The following is a 19,429-nucleotide window of genomic DNA, read 5'->3' on the forward strand; positions in this document are numbered from 1 at the left end:
ATCTGCCTACTATTCAAGCAATACCTGATATTATATAGGACCTGTTATATTATATAGAAACTGCCTCCCCTAGCAAAGTAGAAATGAAGCTTTCCCCACCTCTTACAGGAGGGAACAGTGATAAATGCAGTAAAATGGTACCTTCTGCTTTACCTACACATTATTTTTATACATTGTTCAGACAAACCAGCTTAGCATCTAACTTCTTAAAAACATTACAGTTCCCTTTACCCACCATTGGAGCTTTGTTAGGGTAAAGCAGAGATGTAGCAACTGAGCAACACAGTAATTCTGCTTTGCCTTTCAGAGAATTCAAACACACAGTAACAGCCTATCTGCCTTGAAACAATTTCAGATGACTTTGAACATTTTTAACCACACACACACACACACAACTGTGAATCAAAAAGGTGTAACTGTATTTCAATATATTCCCAATAGTCACAGTACCTTCTGTGCACTGCAGTGTTCTCTTCTGGAAATGTACCACTGCTCATTGTTGTAACTCACACAAAGGACACACCGTGCATGAGGCACAAGTGCATCTTAGAACAAAAAGAAGGAAGCTTTCGACACACCTGGTTCTCACTGCAAAAAAGCTAAGTGTAAACCAGAAATGTCTATCTCACACACAAAACCATCACCGAGATCTTAGTCCACCCACACTTCATACACTCTCACTGCCTTCAAAGGAACTGCAAAGTAGCACTCATACACACATCAGAACACACCAGAATACAACAACAAACCATGCGCAAATCTAGTTCTCCTATCTTTTGGTAGGAGATTAATGGGTGTAATACCTAAGTACAAGATAAAAAGCCCTGGGAAATTTGTCTTCTTTAGTGCAATAAAGTTATTATACTCAAAGCCTAAAATCATTAAAAAAAAAAAAAACCTTATTCCCACAGGGAGAATTAGAAAAATAGCACTCCTAAAAACTTTGAGAAACACATCTAAATAGCTGCAGCACTTTGTGCCATACTAGGCCTAACAGCCGCCAGGTCCGCTCCTTCCCCTCACTATTTACTCCTAAGAAAAGCCTTCAAAACTGTCTTAATGTTGCGTGATATTAACAGTGAGCATATCTAGTCTTCTTTTTAAGAAATGAAGCAACTTTTACTGCAAACAGAACTGCTTTCTCAGGTGAAGTTCTGCTCTTGTAGCTGTTAACATGACTGCCACCCATGCGCAGGGATGCCATGAACCTCACTGCTGCTGATAGCCTTTCACCAGCCAAAACATTCCTTGTTCACAACCTTCACAATCTCCAAAACACTCCCTACTGCCACACAGAACTTGGCACACTCTCCCTTCAGTAAGGAGAGATTGCTGACCTCAGAAATGAATCCAGGTTATGTGATCTTTCTTGCATCCCACACACAGGGATGTGGACTCCTGACTCCTTGAGCTAAGGGAAGCCCTGGCTTACAGAAGCACCAACCCGCAGCATTAGCTTGGGGTGCCAGGCAATAAAACATTTTTCTGCTTCTCACTGCCCTTGGTCCTTGAACACACATTTCCAAAAGAACACGCACTTCCAGTGCAAGTACAGGCATCACTGCAGCGAACGCAGGGGACTCAAACGTGCTGTAAAACAGTAATTTGTAAGTGGCAATCTGTACTGCTAGAGATAACAAGACAAATCAGGCCTGAATGCTTTCTTCCTTTCAAAGTGAGCAGAACAGACACATCATGAGCCTGGATTTCACATGGACACTGGGAAACACACGCAGTTGGCTCACACATGCCAAATACTTTCTCAAAGAGCAAATGTGTCACCAAGACAGCCTGCTAAAAGCACAGAAACAAAGCATTCTGGCTTTCAGAGCTGCTGACTTCATGGAACTTTATTCAGTCCCAAAGATACCCCTACCACAAAACCAGCAAAGAAACAGTCTGAAAGGCCACGCTCATCAACCTCACCATGGTATCCTGCTGGCAGCAAGCTTAAATCTTTATCACTAGAATGGAAACGATATAAGAATACTTATACCCACTATTTCTACACCTGAGTTAACTGTCTGCACAGGCAATTGCACAGTGGTTTAATTTCACTACTGCACGTGATGCTGGGCACCCATTCCTTCAGCACAACTACTTCCAACACTTCAGCAAGTACTTGCAGAAACCTCCAGGCTGTCCCCGTCTGACTGCCCCAGGCCGTCCCAAGCTAAGTCAGCACAGCACAGGAATTCACAATCATGTTGAAATATTAAAGAGCCTATGTGTACTTCTTTGTTTGGCATTTTAAAACAAGACACGGACACTGCAGCACCACTCAACCAAAAAAAAATCCCACTCAATTCTGCATAAATACAGAAAAATTTTTTGACACCTGACTCAGGAACAGCCACTGGGAACACCAAAACCAAGTTTCTGTCTCCTTACCTTCAGAACAGGACATTTCTGTATTTTTAAACTTTGTCCATATTTTTCTATATATCTACTCCAAGGAGGACTGTGTTCTTCTAAAAACTGGTATTTACAAAAAGGAACTCCTCGCTATACAGACTTGTTTCCACTCAACACTTCTGTATTTCTTAATAGCAGTTTGTGGGAAAATATCAAAAACAAGAGAACATTCTGTTCTCCAAGTCACTGAACAGACACCAAGCAAGTAGCAGAGACCTTTGTCAAGATAGCATGATAGTGCTGAAGTCCAATACGCCACTATGCTTCATCAATAACACCAAGTATTCCAAAAATATCTTACCGAAGTGTTGATCCAGAACCCCTTATGGAAATACAATTTTTACAGAAATTGAGGTTATGCAGTCAACCTACAATCCAACTTATTAGCAGCCCACCAACTTAAGTGCTAATTTTATAGTAAATTCAGAACCAGTTTAAAAGAATAACTACAGAGATATGCGCAGAAGTAACATTATCAATATATGGAAATAGTTCCTTCTTTTTTAAGTGACACAGTATAGCTCAAATTCCTGCAAAAGCAGGAAAAGTATTAAGGTAATAGTAAATTATGAACAAGCTCTAGGCAAATATCCATTTATTTTCCATACAGGAGATCCATATTAACTTCACTCTTCTGTCACTGTTGCTGGAACACCACAGACTTTATGCAAAGTGTGCCACTGGTTTCGGCCACAAGTAGTCTTGACTTTGTCACTTTTATGTCAGACAAAGGTTAATTTTTAGTAAGGAGAGACAGTGAGAAAGTGCAGAAACATAACAGAGGAACAGATACTGTAGAAGCAGAAGATTGTCACCATGATCCCTGGATCTCTAAAGGAGAAATGGCTGGAAAAGGAGAATGGAATCTCCTTAAAAAAATAAATTATTTCCAGAGATTAAACAAGGATTGTGGACAGGAAAAAGAGGAAAGAAAAAAAAAAAAAAGAAAGAAACAGTATCCTTGGTACTCTCCGTTTTCTGATTTTTAAGTTAAATTAATCATGCTAGTTGGATGGAGTTCAACAGAAAGACTTCCCATTAGAGATTTCCACTCAACAGGTTAGAGAAATGCACGAGAATAAATCCCCTAACAAAACAGGGGAAGTCCATACATCTTCACAAAAATTCACATGGTAATCATAGATAAAATACCCCAATATGAAAAGAAACCATGACAGACAGGACTTATATTTATGCCTGTAAGAATCAGATTTGTTTGCTGCAAAAATAGTTAATGAAAATTCAGACCATACTAGGAAAAGATGTTTCAGTTTAAGCAAAACAGAGCTCTTTGATGATAAATAAGCTGAATGCATACAAACATCCGAGTTCTATACAAGTTCTTTATCCAACTGAAAGCAAATACAAGTGTTGGTTTGGTGATTATTTCCTTTTATGTAGAAGGATGTTGCAAGTAGTCTGCTTTCTGTCATAACTGATCCAAAATGAATTCTTGAGACACGAAAGTTATCTGGGAACCAGGTGCTTTATTCCAGCTAAAGATCTCGAATGAAAGATTGTCTACATGCTCCTGTGACCATGCCTTTTCAATCATATGGGCATATGCACTTTTTACGGGTGTATCATAACAGATGAAAGCCTATTTCTCCCTAAATAGGAAGGTGACATGCAAAGCTTTTTAACTTGGACACAGTGTTTTACCACGTGTACATATACTACAGAAGGCTGAAGCCAGAAGAGTGCAAAAACAATTATTTGACTGTCAGTGAGGATTGCTTTTTAGATTAATTAATGGTGACATCTCAAAAAAGCCACTAATGAAAACCCAAATTAGCAATTCAGACAGAAAGAGTTAACTTTAAGATGGAACATTAATAAAAACACAGAGAAGGAAAAACCACCTCATTTACGCTTCAAAACTCACCCACGTTTGGTGGTTTCCCATAATTTACAGGTAGTTCGGGAGGCCGGCCTCTGTGAAGAGCTGCAAATGCTGATCCCTTCCATAGTGTGTGTCTGAAATCTGTATGGGAAAGATTAACAGCAGGTTAGAGAAATGATCAGCCAAGCCAGGCCCAACTGACCTGCTCTTCCCAGAAGCAACAGCATCAAGCAGCACTTCCAGCACCCCTGTCTGTCATTTCTCAGCCTCCAGGCTCAACTGCTCTCATGGAAAAATAAGATTCATCTTTTTGAGTAGTTTGTCAGAAAGTTAATTGGTGGAGGTTGTTAAGCTGATTTCTCATTCCTAAGCAATATGACCGTAAATGTTTTTAGCTTGTTTTCACTTCATTTTGGTGAATAGTTTCCAATCCGCTGGTAAGAAAAAGAGAACAAAAAAAGTAGGTGTACTTTGTAGTGAAACAACACTGAATTCTGGTGTGATTTTAGTCTTTTTGGAATCCCAACACCTACAAGATCTCTCCTTACAAACTGTACATTTGAGAATACGCTCACATACATTTTCTCCCTGAAAAGAGGAGAAGGGAAATTTTTTTCAATAAATCTGTTTTCTTGCAATTGATGGCAATGTGCCCTATCTTCAGATACTCCTCTGCACCGCCGTGCCCTTCCCCCCCAAAAAGAGCTATTAAAATGAAAACTGTTTTCTTTAAAGGCACTCCAGCTACACGCTGCCAACTGGCCTCAGAGAGCCTTCTCTCCAGAACAATAGCAATTTTTCTGAGACTGTTCAGAGAGCCTCAGAAATTAGACCTGGACTTCTTCCATTTCTGGCCATCTGGAGTGGAGAAACGAGCTGCCACAGTGAATAAGAACTGAAAGAGAAGGACAGTGCCACAGATTGGTAGGTCCATGTATCAGCACCTCCATCTCTGAACATGCTGTGTACGGGGTTACGTGACTCAAAAAGACTCCTGAGAGCACCCTCTGATTACAGTCCAAACTGTGCCCAGAGCATTACGATGCTGCACCTTAAAAACAGCACTTAAACTTCCCAAAATTGATCAAAATAACTGCAAATGCTAACGGCAAATGGAAGCTTCATACTGAAGCACAACTAAGAGTAAAAAAAAGAAAAACAAAACAACCCATATGTGTCAATTTTAAAAAGGTACACTGTTCCACACCAAATTGCACAATGTCACAGCACCTTTTTTTCCTAAAGGAAAAAATCCCATCATAAGCCCAGCAGAATTCTCTTTACAATAGAGCTGTCACTTAAAAACCACCACACGTCAGCAATTCATCTAGCCTCTGTTCCCTAATTTGCCCAGAGATCAGCTCCCAGCATAGATATGGTTTTTTTCATGTTTTCTTCTAAGATGCAAAGCGATGACTGATTGCAGACACCACATCCATCAGGTGACATCAAATGGATTAGCAAGAAGCTACCATCCTGGTTACATATCTGAGTCTGACTTCACATGCAGAAAATTTAGTGCTCAATTGCCACTGAAACAGGAAGGTCCAGCTCTCCACCCGGCTCCTCTCTCAGGAGGATGCTCCTTTGTCACCTCCAGCACTCTGATCCATGAGCTCATTTAATTCAGTACTTAGTACTATAGCAATACCAAGTTTTGCAACAGTTCAGCTGTGAATCAGCACATCCTACGATCAGAAAGTTCTGGCTCCTACAGGGGAGAAGTGGCAGGGAGGAGGGAAGGGAGGAACCACTCTTTTCAATAGCAAATGGCTCTCAGATCCGCTTAGTTATAACACCAAAGTGTGCTTTCAGGAACATTGTCTCAAGCAGAGCAGTTTTTCAGAAGGACTAGACTGGTGTCCTATTCAAGGAGGGAACAGGGATTTTGTTCAAATGAACTTCAAGCAAAGACGAGCAGGAAACTATCACCAAAGAATGTCTCACTTTCTCAAACCCTCTAACTACTGCCCCAAATGCCATCCTACCCTTCAACCTGTCTGCACAGCCAGACAATCAAATAAAGGAACACAGCAGCAATGAAAGATAGCCCAGCAAAATATATACTGTGGTAGGTTACTTCAGACACACACACACACGTTTATGTATTTGGAAAAATATGGCTATTTTTCAGGTGGATCAAATCTCTAATCCAGTTCATCACACTGTTGACACAAATACCAGTCCAACAAGCTGGGGAGGGAAAGAAGTAACAAGATAAGGCAATAATGGACACAGAGATGACATTCCCAACCAAAGACACAATAACAGGGCCAGCAATAACTGTGTTTTAGCAAGATCAAAATAAGTAAGCAGGAACTGAAAAACCGAGAAGATAAACCAGGGTTTACACAAACAGATACAGATAACACAATATAGATTGAAATAAAAGGTTTCACTCGTCAAAACAAAAATGCAGACAGACAAAAAGTGAAAATCTTACCTTTTGCTGCCCTTAACAGAGATTGCCGCCCAACACCCAGCAAGGTCTGCACACCTAAGACGCTCTGTGGGATTTCCTTGTCTAAAAGCGGTCCGAGTCTCTCACAGATCCTAAGAAGATAATCCGGAGGGATGTGTGCATTGACAGCCACCTAAACATACAGATAACACAGGTATCTGAAAATTGGTTCATTTTTGCTTCTGCTAGTATTTATTTATTTATTTTTTAAAATTCCTATTCAAATAGGAAAATTAGTTACTTAAATCATTTCTAAAACGAAGATGGTGAAAGCGACCTCAAAATTAATTATACCTAAGACATCTTTTAACATGTCACAGACTGTGGAATAAGTCAGACTAGAAAATCAAGGCAGTAACAGCCAGAGTAGTAATTTAGAACGCTCTTTAATAACAAACAAAAGATCCCAGAAACACAGCATTCTCAGTGCACTGGTCTGATCAAATGAAGTATTGCCTGAGGGCTTCTCCAGTCTGTTCATTCTTCTCACATGCACTATGTTTTGCTTAGCTGAAAAACCCTTGCCTTACATCACTGTGAGAAGTGCATGTACAAAGCCTGAAAACCCTAAATATTATGCTTAGAGCAATACCCAGTCCTTATTTTCTAATTCCTAGGAATAGTAACTTCAAGACCCACGTTTGTCAGCTCCTAATTTGTTATCCCGAGAAAACATTCCTCCTTTTCTGCTTTAGATAGAGACTGTTTTTTATGGGGATATGATAGCTTCCCCAACAGTCTGTCCAAACAGCAAATAAGCTTTGCTGCCATACCTAGAGTGCTCTGTAGCTGCCTGACTCCTACTACATCCACCAGCTGCCAACAAAAATATGCAACATCAGAGTCCTTTTGGCTCCTTCAACCCAGGCTGTAGAGCTATGACCACCTCTTTTCTAAGATCAACAACAGCAGGCCCTTCACCTCCTTGGTACCTGTGATTGAAGACTGAGAAAACACTGAACTAGAACTATTTGCAATTGCTGTATCTGTTGCAACATTATGAAGAATAAGATGATACTAAAAGAGCTTTTGTTTTGTTTTGTTTTGAAACTAATGCCAATACTAAAGCCAACCTGAAAAGGCCAGAACAGCATTCATTGTAAAGAAACAGCAGCAGGCACATGTGTATGCGCACACCCACCAGAACACTGCAGCTGCGTCCAGTTGCACCCAATGCTGGTGAGGAGCTCTAAGCACTCTCCAGCATGCAGGTTCCTCCCGACAATACAGGACAAGTTTTTGCCCAGCCTGACTACTCAATATAGTTTCCCTTGGCATCAGCCCCGGTGCTCACCTATCACACTGCAAGCTGTTTCAGCTCCCCAGGCTCAGAGAATATTCAACCCACAGAAGGGAAAGGCACTCTGCAGAGCTGACTGTGATTCAGACAACTGTCACAGCCGGTGGAAAGGAGAGAACCGCTTCCTTTAACAGCAGAGCATCACCAGACAGGTCTGGCTACCCTGTTCACCTACACCCCCAAGAGAATGCCCCAGAACAGCAGAGGGAGCGGCAGGCAGCAGGAAAGAGGAACAGACAACCACTTCATTGAGGTGTTCTGCCAAAACACTACTGGTTGAGCTGTGTCATCACAGGCGTTATTACCACATGTCATTGGGAAATGGTTCATTCCAATTGGGCAGCAGCAGTGGTGCTACGGGGCCCAGAGCAGTGAGTCATGTTGTACAATGTCATCACTGCAGCGCAGGCAGGATCAGCATCGTCCCACAAATCCACGAGTGAGATTTTAACCAAACAAATCACAGCCTTTTCTAATGACGCATACAAGGTACTATTTAATTGAAATCACTCAAGCACTCCCAGTCTGAATGGAAACTCTTACAGAAGAGTAAGGCTTCACCATGCAACCTCTTAGTCACTGCGTGCCAAAGATCTGCAAGGCAAAGCAGTCCATGTGAAAGGCGAGCTCCTCCAAAGCCCCGGGCTTTGTAATTCTGCAAGAAATATAAACTTGATAACTACATTAACACAGGCCCACACCATGAATTTTCTTACTATGAGCATTAAGGAATGAACGCCCTGTACCACGAATGTCATCCCGTGCTGAGTAGCTTCTGCAGCCATTCAAACTTTCTTTTCCCAAAACCATACAGTTCCAAAATGATATCAGTAGCTACCCAATTGTGCAGCCAGTGAAGTTCAGGATGTAGTTATAAATTGCCAAGAGTTGGAAACTACATGATATAACAGTAGCCAAAATAAGATACAAGGATTACGTGAACTTTTCTATTTGTCTGTCATTCTTAGCTATTTGTAAATTATAATTTATATATATATATATATAATTATAAATTTTATATATATATATATATATATATATATATATATATATATATATATATATATATATATATATATATATATATATATATTTTTTTTTTTTTTTAAAGGCTTTGTTATCATGTGCTAGCTTCCCTTCACTGTGTAAGGGAAGGATCTGAAACAAAAGCAGTCTAAAGAGAAAATATGCAATGTATTAAATTCAGAGTACGAAATGCTCTTTTACAGCTCTGATAATTAGTAGCACGTTTCTCAGTCAACAGCTATCAATTCTAGAAGTTATTCAAGCTCAAAAGATTAAAAGAAAGCTGGTAACCAATCCAAAAGGAGAAAAAACTTTCATTTCAATTTTAGAGTAGAAATCCTCCTCTCTCTGGAAACCTTTCAGAAAGGCGAACCATTCTCTCAACGTAACACAGCGAAACACGTCCCTTTTCACTCAGGAACACGCTGTTTGAAGCCCCACTGCTATTCTACGTCTGGAGAGAAGTGTCGGATTAAGCCTGGCAGCAGATATCCTACTGTGGAGACAGAGCCTGGCTCTACTTACACAAAGCACACGTTATTCAGCAAGAACTGACTGACTCAGTACATCTATTCAGAAATGGAATGCTACTTGCTTGCATACAGACCTTTAAGGAAGTTTTTTTTGGTTTTTTTTTTGTTTTGTTTTGTTTTGTTTTTTAAACAGAACAGCAAAGGGAGTGAGCACCAACACATCTGCAGACCTGGCAGCACTCAAAGATCAAAGATGGATGTGCCAGAACCCCAAGCATGTGGCAGCTATCACTGCTGCCTGGCGGTGATTTGTCTGGGTGGCCGAGACGCTAAGCAGCTCAGGACACAGACATCTGGCTGCTCCCTGCCAGACCAGGAAAGCTGGCAAACCCAGCACGGAGCCAGAGCTAAACCAGCACCAGGGAGCTGCCGGAGCAGCTAGATCTCAGCGCTCAGTTTTATTAGATTGTAAACTTTCCTCAGCAACATTTAATGTGGAGCATATTGCACAGACTGGGCGCGTATCAAAGCGATCGTTCCCTTTATTAACACGCCCTGCCCATCAGCTCTGCCACCTGCAATCAGAACCATACCACACTAAAGAAGAAAGGCTGCGTGGCTCTCCTTCCCCTGTCATTTACACGTTTCTACAAACCACAGCAGCCTAAGTGGCCCCTAATCTGTATATTAATATTGTTATTACCAAACAGCTACACAGGCAGACGGCAATAGAAGTAAATTCTCCTGGAGATTTTTTTCCATAGTAACTTCCAACTAAAACGCTTAAACTGCAACCTGGAGCAGAACAAGCAATTTTGTTTTCAGGTTCCCAGAAAAACTTGAAATGAAGCTCCTGTCTCTCACTTCTGTGTGAGAGCTGTACGTTGATTTTAAAAATCACCCTAAAATGTAAAGCTGTAAAGAGAAAAATGAAGCCTCCCAGATCACATTTGCATTCAAAGGAGGACAGAAAAAGGCAAAGCTTAACGTCAGCTACAGCCACATTTGGCATCCCACCTCTTTGCCACACAGCAAAATTGAACAGCAGTAAGCATATTATCACCTTCCCAAGTGCATTAGAAAATATCTTTAGAATATTAAAAACTATTTTTGAAAAATAAATAAAAATTAGGGGAAAAAAGCAAGAAACTAGTAAGACAGGCCAAAAACATGCTAAACAAGGAGCTTTTAAAGGACTGTTTTAAAATAACTCAGAAGAGCTGAAGGCATGCTAAGTGAGAGCCAATTCTACAGACATACTGGGATAAATTATAAAAATGGTTGTTGCCTTTAGATGCAACAATCCTATACAGGTGAAAATATCAGAGTATGAGACTGCCAGAGCACCACAGAAACGCTTTCCAATAAAGCAACTTTACAGATCTTACAGACCTAAAAACTCAAGTAATCAAGCAAAGCCAGTATTTCCTAAAAACTCCATGTAAACAGCTGCAGGTGAACTTCATCACAACTGCTTGAACTAATATGCAAATATGCTGCTACAGAGATAAGCAGCTGCAAATAAGGAACTATTGCTGAAGTCACGTAAGGGTAGGAGAAAGTCATACCCCTAAACCTGTTTATGCTCCTGATGTTGGAAGTATTACAACATAATCTCAGATTGCTAAGAAAAGAGTCTTCACTGGGCAGCTAAGACACAGGCAAGAAGCTTGCTGATCCCTGAAACAAACAAACAAAATCCCCTGGAATTACTGCTGACAGTTTCTCCTCCCAAGAACAGTTCAATAAACAGGAAACAAACAAACAAACAGACAACTCATTGTGATTACTACTTATAATGTCGTGTCTGTGTTCCCAGGGTCTGGAACGAGATAGCTCTGAAACACCTCTTCAGGGCCAGAGAAACATGGCTTCAAAGCACCAACTCCATCTGATGCAAACGCCGCACAGCGGAGGGAAGGCAGAGAACAACGTGGGCCTTGGAATGCCCCTTCCCACCAGGTCCTGGGGCAGGCAGGCAGCTGTGCAGCAGCAGCAGATTTCTAACCTCCAGGCAGCCGCACCATGCTGCTCTCATTTGCCAAAATAACAATCAAATAAGAATCAATTGACAACTCTATCAAGAAGCCAGCAGAGGAGACCAGAGGACCAAGACAGCTGAGCAAGCAGGAAATTACTCGAGACCTCAAATATGGAATCTCAGCAAAAGAAAGCTCAGATACTGGACTTTCACAAGATGTCAACAATATGCATATACACAGAAATTCAAAAGCCATTATCCACCCAATTTCCTCAGGGAGAGTGGTTGGAACTATCATACAGCAGATGACATTTTCCTGAGGTGACAAAACCGTACCACGTCTCTGCTGCTAATGCTGGGATTGGCAATACCTATAAATAACGGCACCTCAGATTCACAGCTAGTTTTAAATCAATGCAGATGGACGAGGCAGAAACCCAAAGCCAAATCCCATAAGCTGTTCCATACTAGTGCAGCCATCCACAGATACAAATTCTCCGCTCAGATACACCGTCCAGCAACAGCTGATGTTCTGTTTTTCCTAAAATTAAGCTTAACTTCAGCACAAAGAACAAAACAGTCTTTGCCAGAATAGACAGTCCTTCAGAAAGTTCTTGAAAACCAGATCAGTCATTTTTATCAGGAATAAACAACATAATTTCCAAAAACTGCCCACTGGAGACAGCTCTGATAATCTAAAGCAGCTCAGCTCAACTCGTCTGCTCGGCAGCTGGCTGTATGTTAAGCTGCTGTGGTTAATTTAAAATAGAAGTACTAATTGCATGCAAGTTCGACATACCTAAGACCTTCCTAATGAAATTGAGGGCCCTCCCCTTTACAAGCATGTTTCATGTCCCAAGACCACCAGCAGCCAATAGCAAAGTAAAAACCGCTTGGAGCACGCAGACCTCTGGAGCACACCTGGACAATTATCTAGACAGGCAGCCACATGTTGCACATAAAAAGTGCTCCAAAGTGGAAAGAAGCAGGAAACACAAAGGGAACACAAATGCAGAACATGCTCGTGTTCTCTGAGTGGTTTCGCTCACCAGATACAGTACTTACTAGTGTATCTTCAACTGTTCTCCTGCCTGAGGGTGCCTGACATGTAAAGTGAAAGACTAAGTTCAAATAAGAAAGAAAGAAATCTCTCAACAGAGAGATTCTGGATCTTGACTGAAAGCTTGAGGGAGGTGGGAGTAAACATTAACTAGACAAAAGCCACCTGGTAGGCGATTTGGTTGTTCCATCTTTATCATTTCAGAAAGAACTCTGAGCAATAGCACACTCTACCACAAGAGCATCAACACATTCTTGCAAAAGTACCAGCTCTAGACTAAGCAGTGAGACTGAGAATAGAAAAACATCAGCAATCAGGACAATAAATTCTTTGTCAGATTTGCGGGAGCAGAATATTGGGCAAACAAGCAAACAAACCTAACTTCTCTGGGTTTGCACATCTCTCATTTTGCTCAATTATCTCAGGCCTGCCTGCCCAGTGCAGTTGCAACACAAGGCAAAGATTGTAACTGATTGTCTTTCTGCTTCCCAGTGGTCAAACAAGAGAAATGGGCAGAAAAAAAACTCCATCCCTGACTGCTAGCGTCAGTAATTAATTTTTTGTTCACGAGGTGAGATAATTAAAATTAAGTTCAGAGTTTTTTCTTCTCCACAGTCCTAGCTTTGTTCTAAACATTACATTCAGACATCTAGCTATCACAGAAGTCAAGTAGTTCAGGTTAATATACAATCATATGTATCCAAAGGTCCAAATTCCAGATTCATCAAACTCTAAGCAGAGTGAGAAAAAGGCTTTCTTGCCACATTCTTGACAGTAAAAGCTTCAGCCTGTGGATTAATTGAAGCTCAGCTCATCCTATATAGCATCAACCTGTCTTGCTGTAATGATTAGTTTGTGGTCCTGTTCCTAACTGATTTATCATGTTAACCAGCTAAACAAAACTAGAAAAGAGATGACAAAAAAGGATCATTGTTGATTAGCTTAAAAGTGAAGAAGAAAATCTTATACTCGGCTTTGATAATTCTATGTACCAAGAAGTAATTTCCCATTAATTCCAAGCCTCACTTTACTCCAATTTGCTTCCTGCTTCTGAAAGTCTTAAAAATATACATCTTCAGCAGCGGCACCTAACACAGAAGAAAAGGCTTTAACACTTTCCTAGCCACATCCCACAGAATGAAGTGGAAAAACATAGACATGATGCAACTGATGAAGCAAAACAGTCTGAAATCAGCTTTCACACTGCAGCTGTTAGCACCCCTCACTGCATGCAGGCACAAGCTGAACCTGAACCGGCCTGCCGTTAGATTTCAGATGCCCTTGGAAAATCGCACACAGCACGGAGATTTATTGAAGGCAGTACTTACTCCATTTCTGCACACTCAATAAACAGCTCTAGAATTATCCACCAGAGGAATGACAAAGCACGGTCACCTTAAATTCTCTGTATGTTTTGGAAAGGGAAAGCCAGGAAGTACCAGTGTCTCACCTCAACACCAGGAGCTCTCCCACCTGCACCTGAACACCTAAAGTAGCGCTACAATGGAAAACCAACCGCAGAGCAAGCTACAGGACAACACTTGTGCCCAAAGCCCGCACCGCCACGGCGCTCTGCGGGTGCAGAGCTGGATGCTCACAGCGTGTCGGTATGGCTACAGCCAAGCCGACGGCTGCCAGGTGCAGTGTCAGCGCTGTCATCCGCGGGCAGTGACGACAGGGCCGCTCTTCCCTGCGGCCCTCAGCGGCCGTGCGTTCCCCAGCGCGAGGCAAAGCCGCCCTTCCTCAGCGGTGGGCACCACGCGGCTCTGACCCACCCCCGCCAGCGTCCCCGCAGCTATCTCACAGACTTTTTGTGCTTTCAACGCCACGCTTCCCAAGCAGGGCCCGGCGCAGGCCGCGCCCGCAGGCCCGACACCACGGGGCGGCCCCGCAGCCCCGCACCCCCCGCCGCCGCCGCCGCCGCCGCCGCCCCCGGCCCGCACTCGCCGCCCTCCCCCTCCGCGCCCCGCGGGCCGGGCCAGACCCAGGGCTCCCAGCCCCGCGCCCCCCGCCGCCCCCACCAGTTCCTCTGCGGCGCCGGAGCCAATCAGCCGCCTCCTTACATCGCCGCCCGCGCCGCTCCGGCTTGTAAGGCGCGGCGCCATTCGCCAGGCCGGGCCCCGGTACGTGCCCTCAGATAACCCGCCCCGGCCCCACAATAGCGCGTCGCGGTCAGCCCCCCGGCCGTCCCCGCCACCCCCCTGCCGTTAGCCAGCCCTCTCCCCCCCCAACCCGGCCCGGCCTCGCCGCCCCGCCGCGCCCCCGTTGCCCCGGCCCGGTGGCGGCCTGGGGCCGGCGGGGCGAAGCCGTCGGGCGGGGCGGGGGGAGAGCAGTGTGGCGGTACGGGGACGCGGGGCAGCCGCCGGCGCGAGGGGGCTCACCAGGTCCTCGAAGCTGCGGCGGTGCTCCTTGCCCTGCCAGTCCAGGCGCCGGGGGATCAGCTGCGGGAGGGAGACGGGGAGAGAGAGAGAGAGAGGGAGCGGGAGGAGGGACGGAGCCGGCGGTCAGACCCCTCCCCGGGCGGCCGAGGGCAGCCGGCTCCGCTCCGCGCCCCCCCGGCCCGGCCGCACCACGGCCCCGGCCGCACAGCGCCGCGCGGCCCCGCAGTGCCGGGAGGGTCCGGGCCGGGCCGGGCCGGGCAGCGCCGTCCCTTACCTGGTGCTCCTCCAGCTCCTCCACCAGCACCTGGGGACACACACAGCACGCACACAAAGGACGTGAGTCCGGAGCCCGCAGCGCAGCGCCGTGCCCCCCCCGCCCGCCCGCCGCCGTCCTGCCCCGTCCCTCCTGCTTCCCTTCCCGGCTCCTCTCCCCGTCCCGTCCCGTCCCGTCCCTTCCCCTCCCGCCCGGCCCGGCCGGCAGCCCCGCTCACCTGGGCGGATTTCTTGCAGGGTCCGGACTGCAGGAACCTGGCGATCAGGTAATAGAGCTCTGCGCCGGGACAGGGAGGGGGACGGGAGAAGGGGACACGGTTACAAAGCGGGCGGACGGCGGCGGAGCCCCCGCGGCCAGCGCTACCCACCGGCTTCCAGCTGGGTCGGGGCGGCCGCCGTCGCCATCCTCCTCAGGAGGCCCGAGGGGGAGGGGAGGTGGCGGATCGCGCCCCGCGCACTCGGCGCTCCTACAGCGGCCGAACGCCCATGGAGGAGCCCCGCTGCCCGCGCGCGGCGTTCGCCCCGCTGCCGTTCTCCGCCGGCTTCATGGCATCGCCGTTCGCCCCATAGATAGCCCGGCCCGGAGAAGGCAACCGCCGAGCTGGGTGCAGGGAGCGCCGCCGGCCGCGCGAGGGCGGTGCGGAGCGGCTGCGGGCAGCGGGGAAGCGGCGGGGCGGAAGGGCCGGGCGGTGACGCGCGGCGGAGGGCCGGGGCGCGGGGAGGGCGCGCGGAGGCCTGTGGGCCCGGCGGCCTGCGGGCGTGCGTGGAAAGAGCGAGAAAACGGAGCCGTGTCAGCTCCGCCGCGGGGAAAGGGCGAAGCAGAGCGGCGTTTGTGCGGCGGGAAGGGGCAGGGCGAGGGCCGCGGGCCGCTCTGCTGGAGGGCCCGGCTGGGAGAAAAAGGGCGGGTGAAGCGTTTTGTTCGATTTTATCAGCGTGTAATGCACTGAACGCGCAGGAAATAAACTTCAGTTGTGTTCGTTGAGTTGTTTCCTCTGAAGAAGATTCCGTTTAATCCTCTGAAAACGCAGGCAAAATGCGGGATTTTGGACTCCCAGAAGCGTCCTTGCGCACCTCACACTGAGTGCCACAAACACAAAGGGGCTGCAGGCAGAACGCCGGGTTTGGGGCGCCCACAGAGCACCCTTGTGATGGCATAAATGAGAATTCCACCATAAATACGAAGGTCCTCAAGACAACGTTCAGTTCCAGATGCCCAGGCAGTGCCCTCATACTCTATTAACGTGAATGGGAACTGACAGCCATCAGTACGTGACGCCTGTCATCGTCACCACCTCACAGGATTTCAGTGTGGCTGCTCTTGTGTGGTCCCCAGATACCACAGAGACAGTGGTAGACAATGAAATTGGGCTGCAGTGGCTTTGCTAGATTAGGTATTTCTCATCATAGAAATAGACGAGAAATAGCATCATAGAAATAGGATCATAGAAGAGCCTGAGTTGGAGGGGATCCACGAGGATCATTGAGCCCAGCTCCTGCACTTGTCTTAGCTCACAGCCAGTGCTTTCGGGAGCTGAATCATAATTATTTCCTCCCAGTGTCCAGGAAATAAAGACATGGATGATGCTGCACCTATTCTCTTCAAAGAAAATACTGTGCAATATCAATCTCCATAGACATTCTTGAGGGAAACAAGTAATTTTTTCCAGAAGTATCCTGTCCAAGCTTCAGAAATGTATTTCACTTCAGCAGTAACTTGCTAAAATATTAAGTGAATTGACAGCATTCCTTAATATACAATTGTGTTTTGCTGCCATAAATACCTGATGTTTGGTGTTAGAATTTCCTGAGCCTTGGCAGGGTAACAATCACTGTCATAACTGAAAAATAAAAGAATAAGACAACTCATATTCATGCTTTGAATACCAAGAGCTGAATCATAGTAAATTGATGCAGTTGAAACATTAAGGATAAATTCATTTTCACATATATTCATAGTATATATGCATGACTAGACGCTGTGGAGTGCTATTTCAGAGTTCTTCCTGCTGTTACCACAAGGATGCAGCCCAGCCTGCTCTCAGGATGCTTCAGGATACCAGAACAAGTCAGATGTGTGACATCTAGCTGCTCTGCATGCCTCGCCTACATTTTAATACAGGTGTGGAAGTTGTTTGTGGCAGGCGCTTGGATGAGCTGGCTGAGGCATAGACTTCATTTTCTTCTTTGTCCTCCAAAACTCTCAAGCTGCTAATGAGAATTTAAATAGCCAAAATAAATAAATAAAGCATCCCTGCTTACCATCATAGCTCTTGGAATTTTTTATAAGGCAGATTTGTGGTTATCACTTAAAGAGATGTAGGGAGCCACCTTCCTAAGCTGTTACTTCAGCTCTAGGGGCTTTCCATTAGTAACAACTCTTCCAGCATGACACGGGAGCCTTTGAAGTTAGTCCTGCTGTTCCTGTGGGAGTTTGGGTGTAAAATAGTTCTGGAAACAAATTACCTTCTGGGAAAAGAACCTTCTGATATTCTGTATCTTTAGAAGTAATATTTCTCTCTCGTCAGAACTGATAATTGCAAGCTCATCTTATTATGTATGCTAGGAATTCAAAAGAAGAATGTAGATATTGTAATATGTTTTGAAAGTGCACATCAATCTTTCTGAGCTAAATTTAATTCTGTGTCAGGAGAAAACACAGCACCATAAACATTGTGTAGCACCAGGTCCTCATGTGTTCTAGTGGTAACAGTTACCTAACATATTCTTGATGGATATGGCATGTTTCTTTGGCCCCCCTTGGCTGATGTCTTGCCGAACCTTTCTCCTCACAATTTGTCTTTATTTGAGCTTGGAGGCAGTAGCATATAAGCTGCACCACCACAAAAAGGCAGGATTATTCTTTCAGGGCCTATCTAGAGCCAGTGGAAATTCCTACAGGAACTGAAATGGGCTCTCAAATTGAAAGCCAAGGTAGAAAATGTTTCCAAATGAAGCTCCTGTCCCTTGCATGTGTCCTTCCCACACCATTCGTACTGGAAGCCTTGCTGCATGCCTAGGTGCTTACACATACAGGCTCTTACAGCTCAGAACTCAGAGGTGCTCCTTAATGCAAAGGCTGTGCCCTTGTTGAAGCCTAGGCTGATTCATGCATCAACAAGAAAGGAGCACATTAATAACTACGTAGCTATTTGTTAGCTATGTGTTGCAGAGTATGAGTGTACAGACCACAGCCTGCATCCAGGCTGAACACAAACAGCTCATTAGTCATGTACGGTGCAGCCATTGGATAGCTTCCCTTGGCTAGGCTCCTTCAGAGCAATTAGGGCTGGGGTTTCCATCCTCGCAGTGACCCCCAGCCTTCTTCCTGTGTTGCTGATCCTGTGGCTCCACAGCTTCATATTGTTAACATTCTCCCAGTTGCTTTATGATCCCCTAGGGTTGCTCAAAGCGCTGTGATCAATAGCTCTTCCCGCTTCTTCTTAGCTCTCCCCTTAAGGAGTTGTCTTTCTGGTGAGTAATGCCCATCTTCAGGTGCACCTTTCATTCCCTGGGAGCTCTGTGCCACAGCGCACTGCAGCCACACGCAGATCTGCAGCCCCATGACTCATCTCTTTCTTGATCCTCTGCATCCAAGAAACATCGTGCAGAACAGCAATAGTAAATCTCCTAGTAAAAGCCAGATTTGATGCTAGTGCTTATTCATGTTTCTCCAAAGCAGAATTTTGTTATATAAATGCCAACAGCAGCAGTGGCACTTAGTGCTGGAGAGGAACATACTGATGCAACGGTCTTTGCTGGTGAATAACAGATGTACTCAAAAGCAGAGATGCTTTGAGAAAGAAGCTACACTGTGAGTTTCTTTCCATGCTTGCTCTTTTTTAAATAATAGTAATACTAGTAGTAATAATAACAATAAAGGAATGCCTTTGAAACATTTTGAGTGGAAATCTGTAGATAAAACTTTAATCTACACACTGTCCCACAAAATAAAATCAGTCTCATTCTGCTATGGCCAAACTTGTCAAATGTTGCAGGGTCACCTCCCTCTTCCTCCTGTGCCCTTCCCAGACGGAGGGCAGATCATTGCAAAGCATTCAGATCTGTAGAAAGCCTGGAAGGGTGGGTAACGAGTGCTGAACACGTACGGGGGGAAAATCATGACAAATATCATGGTGAAAGAGATCTTGTTGAGGTTCCAGATATAGGTTATAGATGAAGCTGGTTTGGGAGATTTTAATTTCCTGCATAATGTGCA

General features: G+C 45.1%; 1 protein-coding gene across 4 annotated transcripts in view; it reads right to left on the minus strand.

Annotated features, from left to right (window-relative positions):
- BRWD3 (bromodomain and WD repeat domain containing 3) overlaps positions 1–15,998 on the minus strand; it is a 56,369-nt gene extending 40,371 nt beyond the window's left edge. For all 4 annotated transcript variants that reach the window (XM_031594331.2, XM_031594332.2, XM_031594330.2 and 1 more), the window contains exons 1-6: positions 15,582–15,998; positions 15,432–15,490; positions 15,215–15,244; positions 14,941–15,000; positions 6,702–6,852; positions 4,301–4,399 (exon numbers count right to left, since the gene is read on the minus strand). In XM_031594331.2, coding sequence (XP_031450191.1) covers positions 4,301–4,399; positions 6,702–6,852; positions 14,941–15,000; positions 15,215–15,244; positions 15,432–15,490; positions 15,582–15,618 — 436 coding nt within the window. In that variant the 5' untranslated portion in view covers positions 15,619–15,998. The remainder of the gene's footprint in view (positions 1–4,300; positions 4,400–6,701; positions 6,853–14,940; positions 15,001–15,214; positions 15,245–15,431; positions 15,491–15,581) is intronic.
- Positions 15,999–19,429: the final 3,431 nt, after the last annotated feature.

This window comes from Phasianus colchicus, chromosome 14, assembly GCF_987193195.1.
Source record: "Phasianus colchicus chromosome 14, bPhaCol1.hap1.1, whole genome shotgun sequence".
NCBI lineage: Eukaryota > Metazoa > Chordata > Aves > Galliformes > Phasianidae > Phasianus > Phasianus colchicus.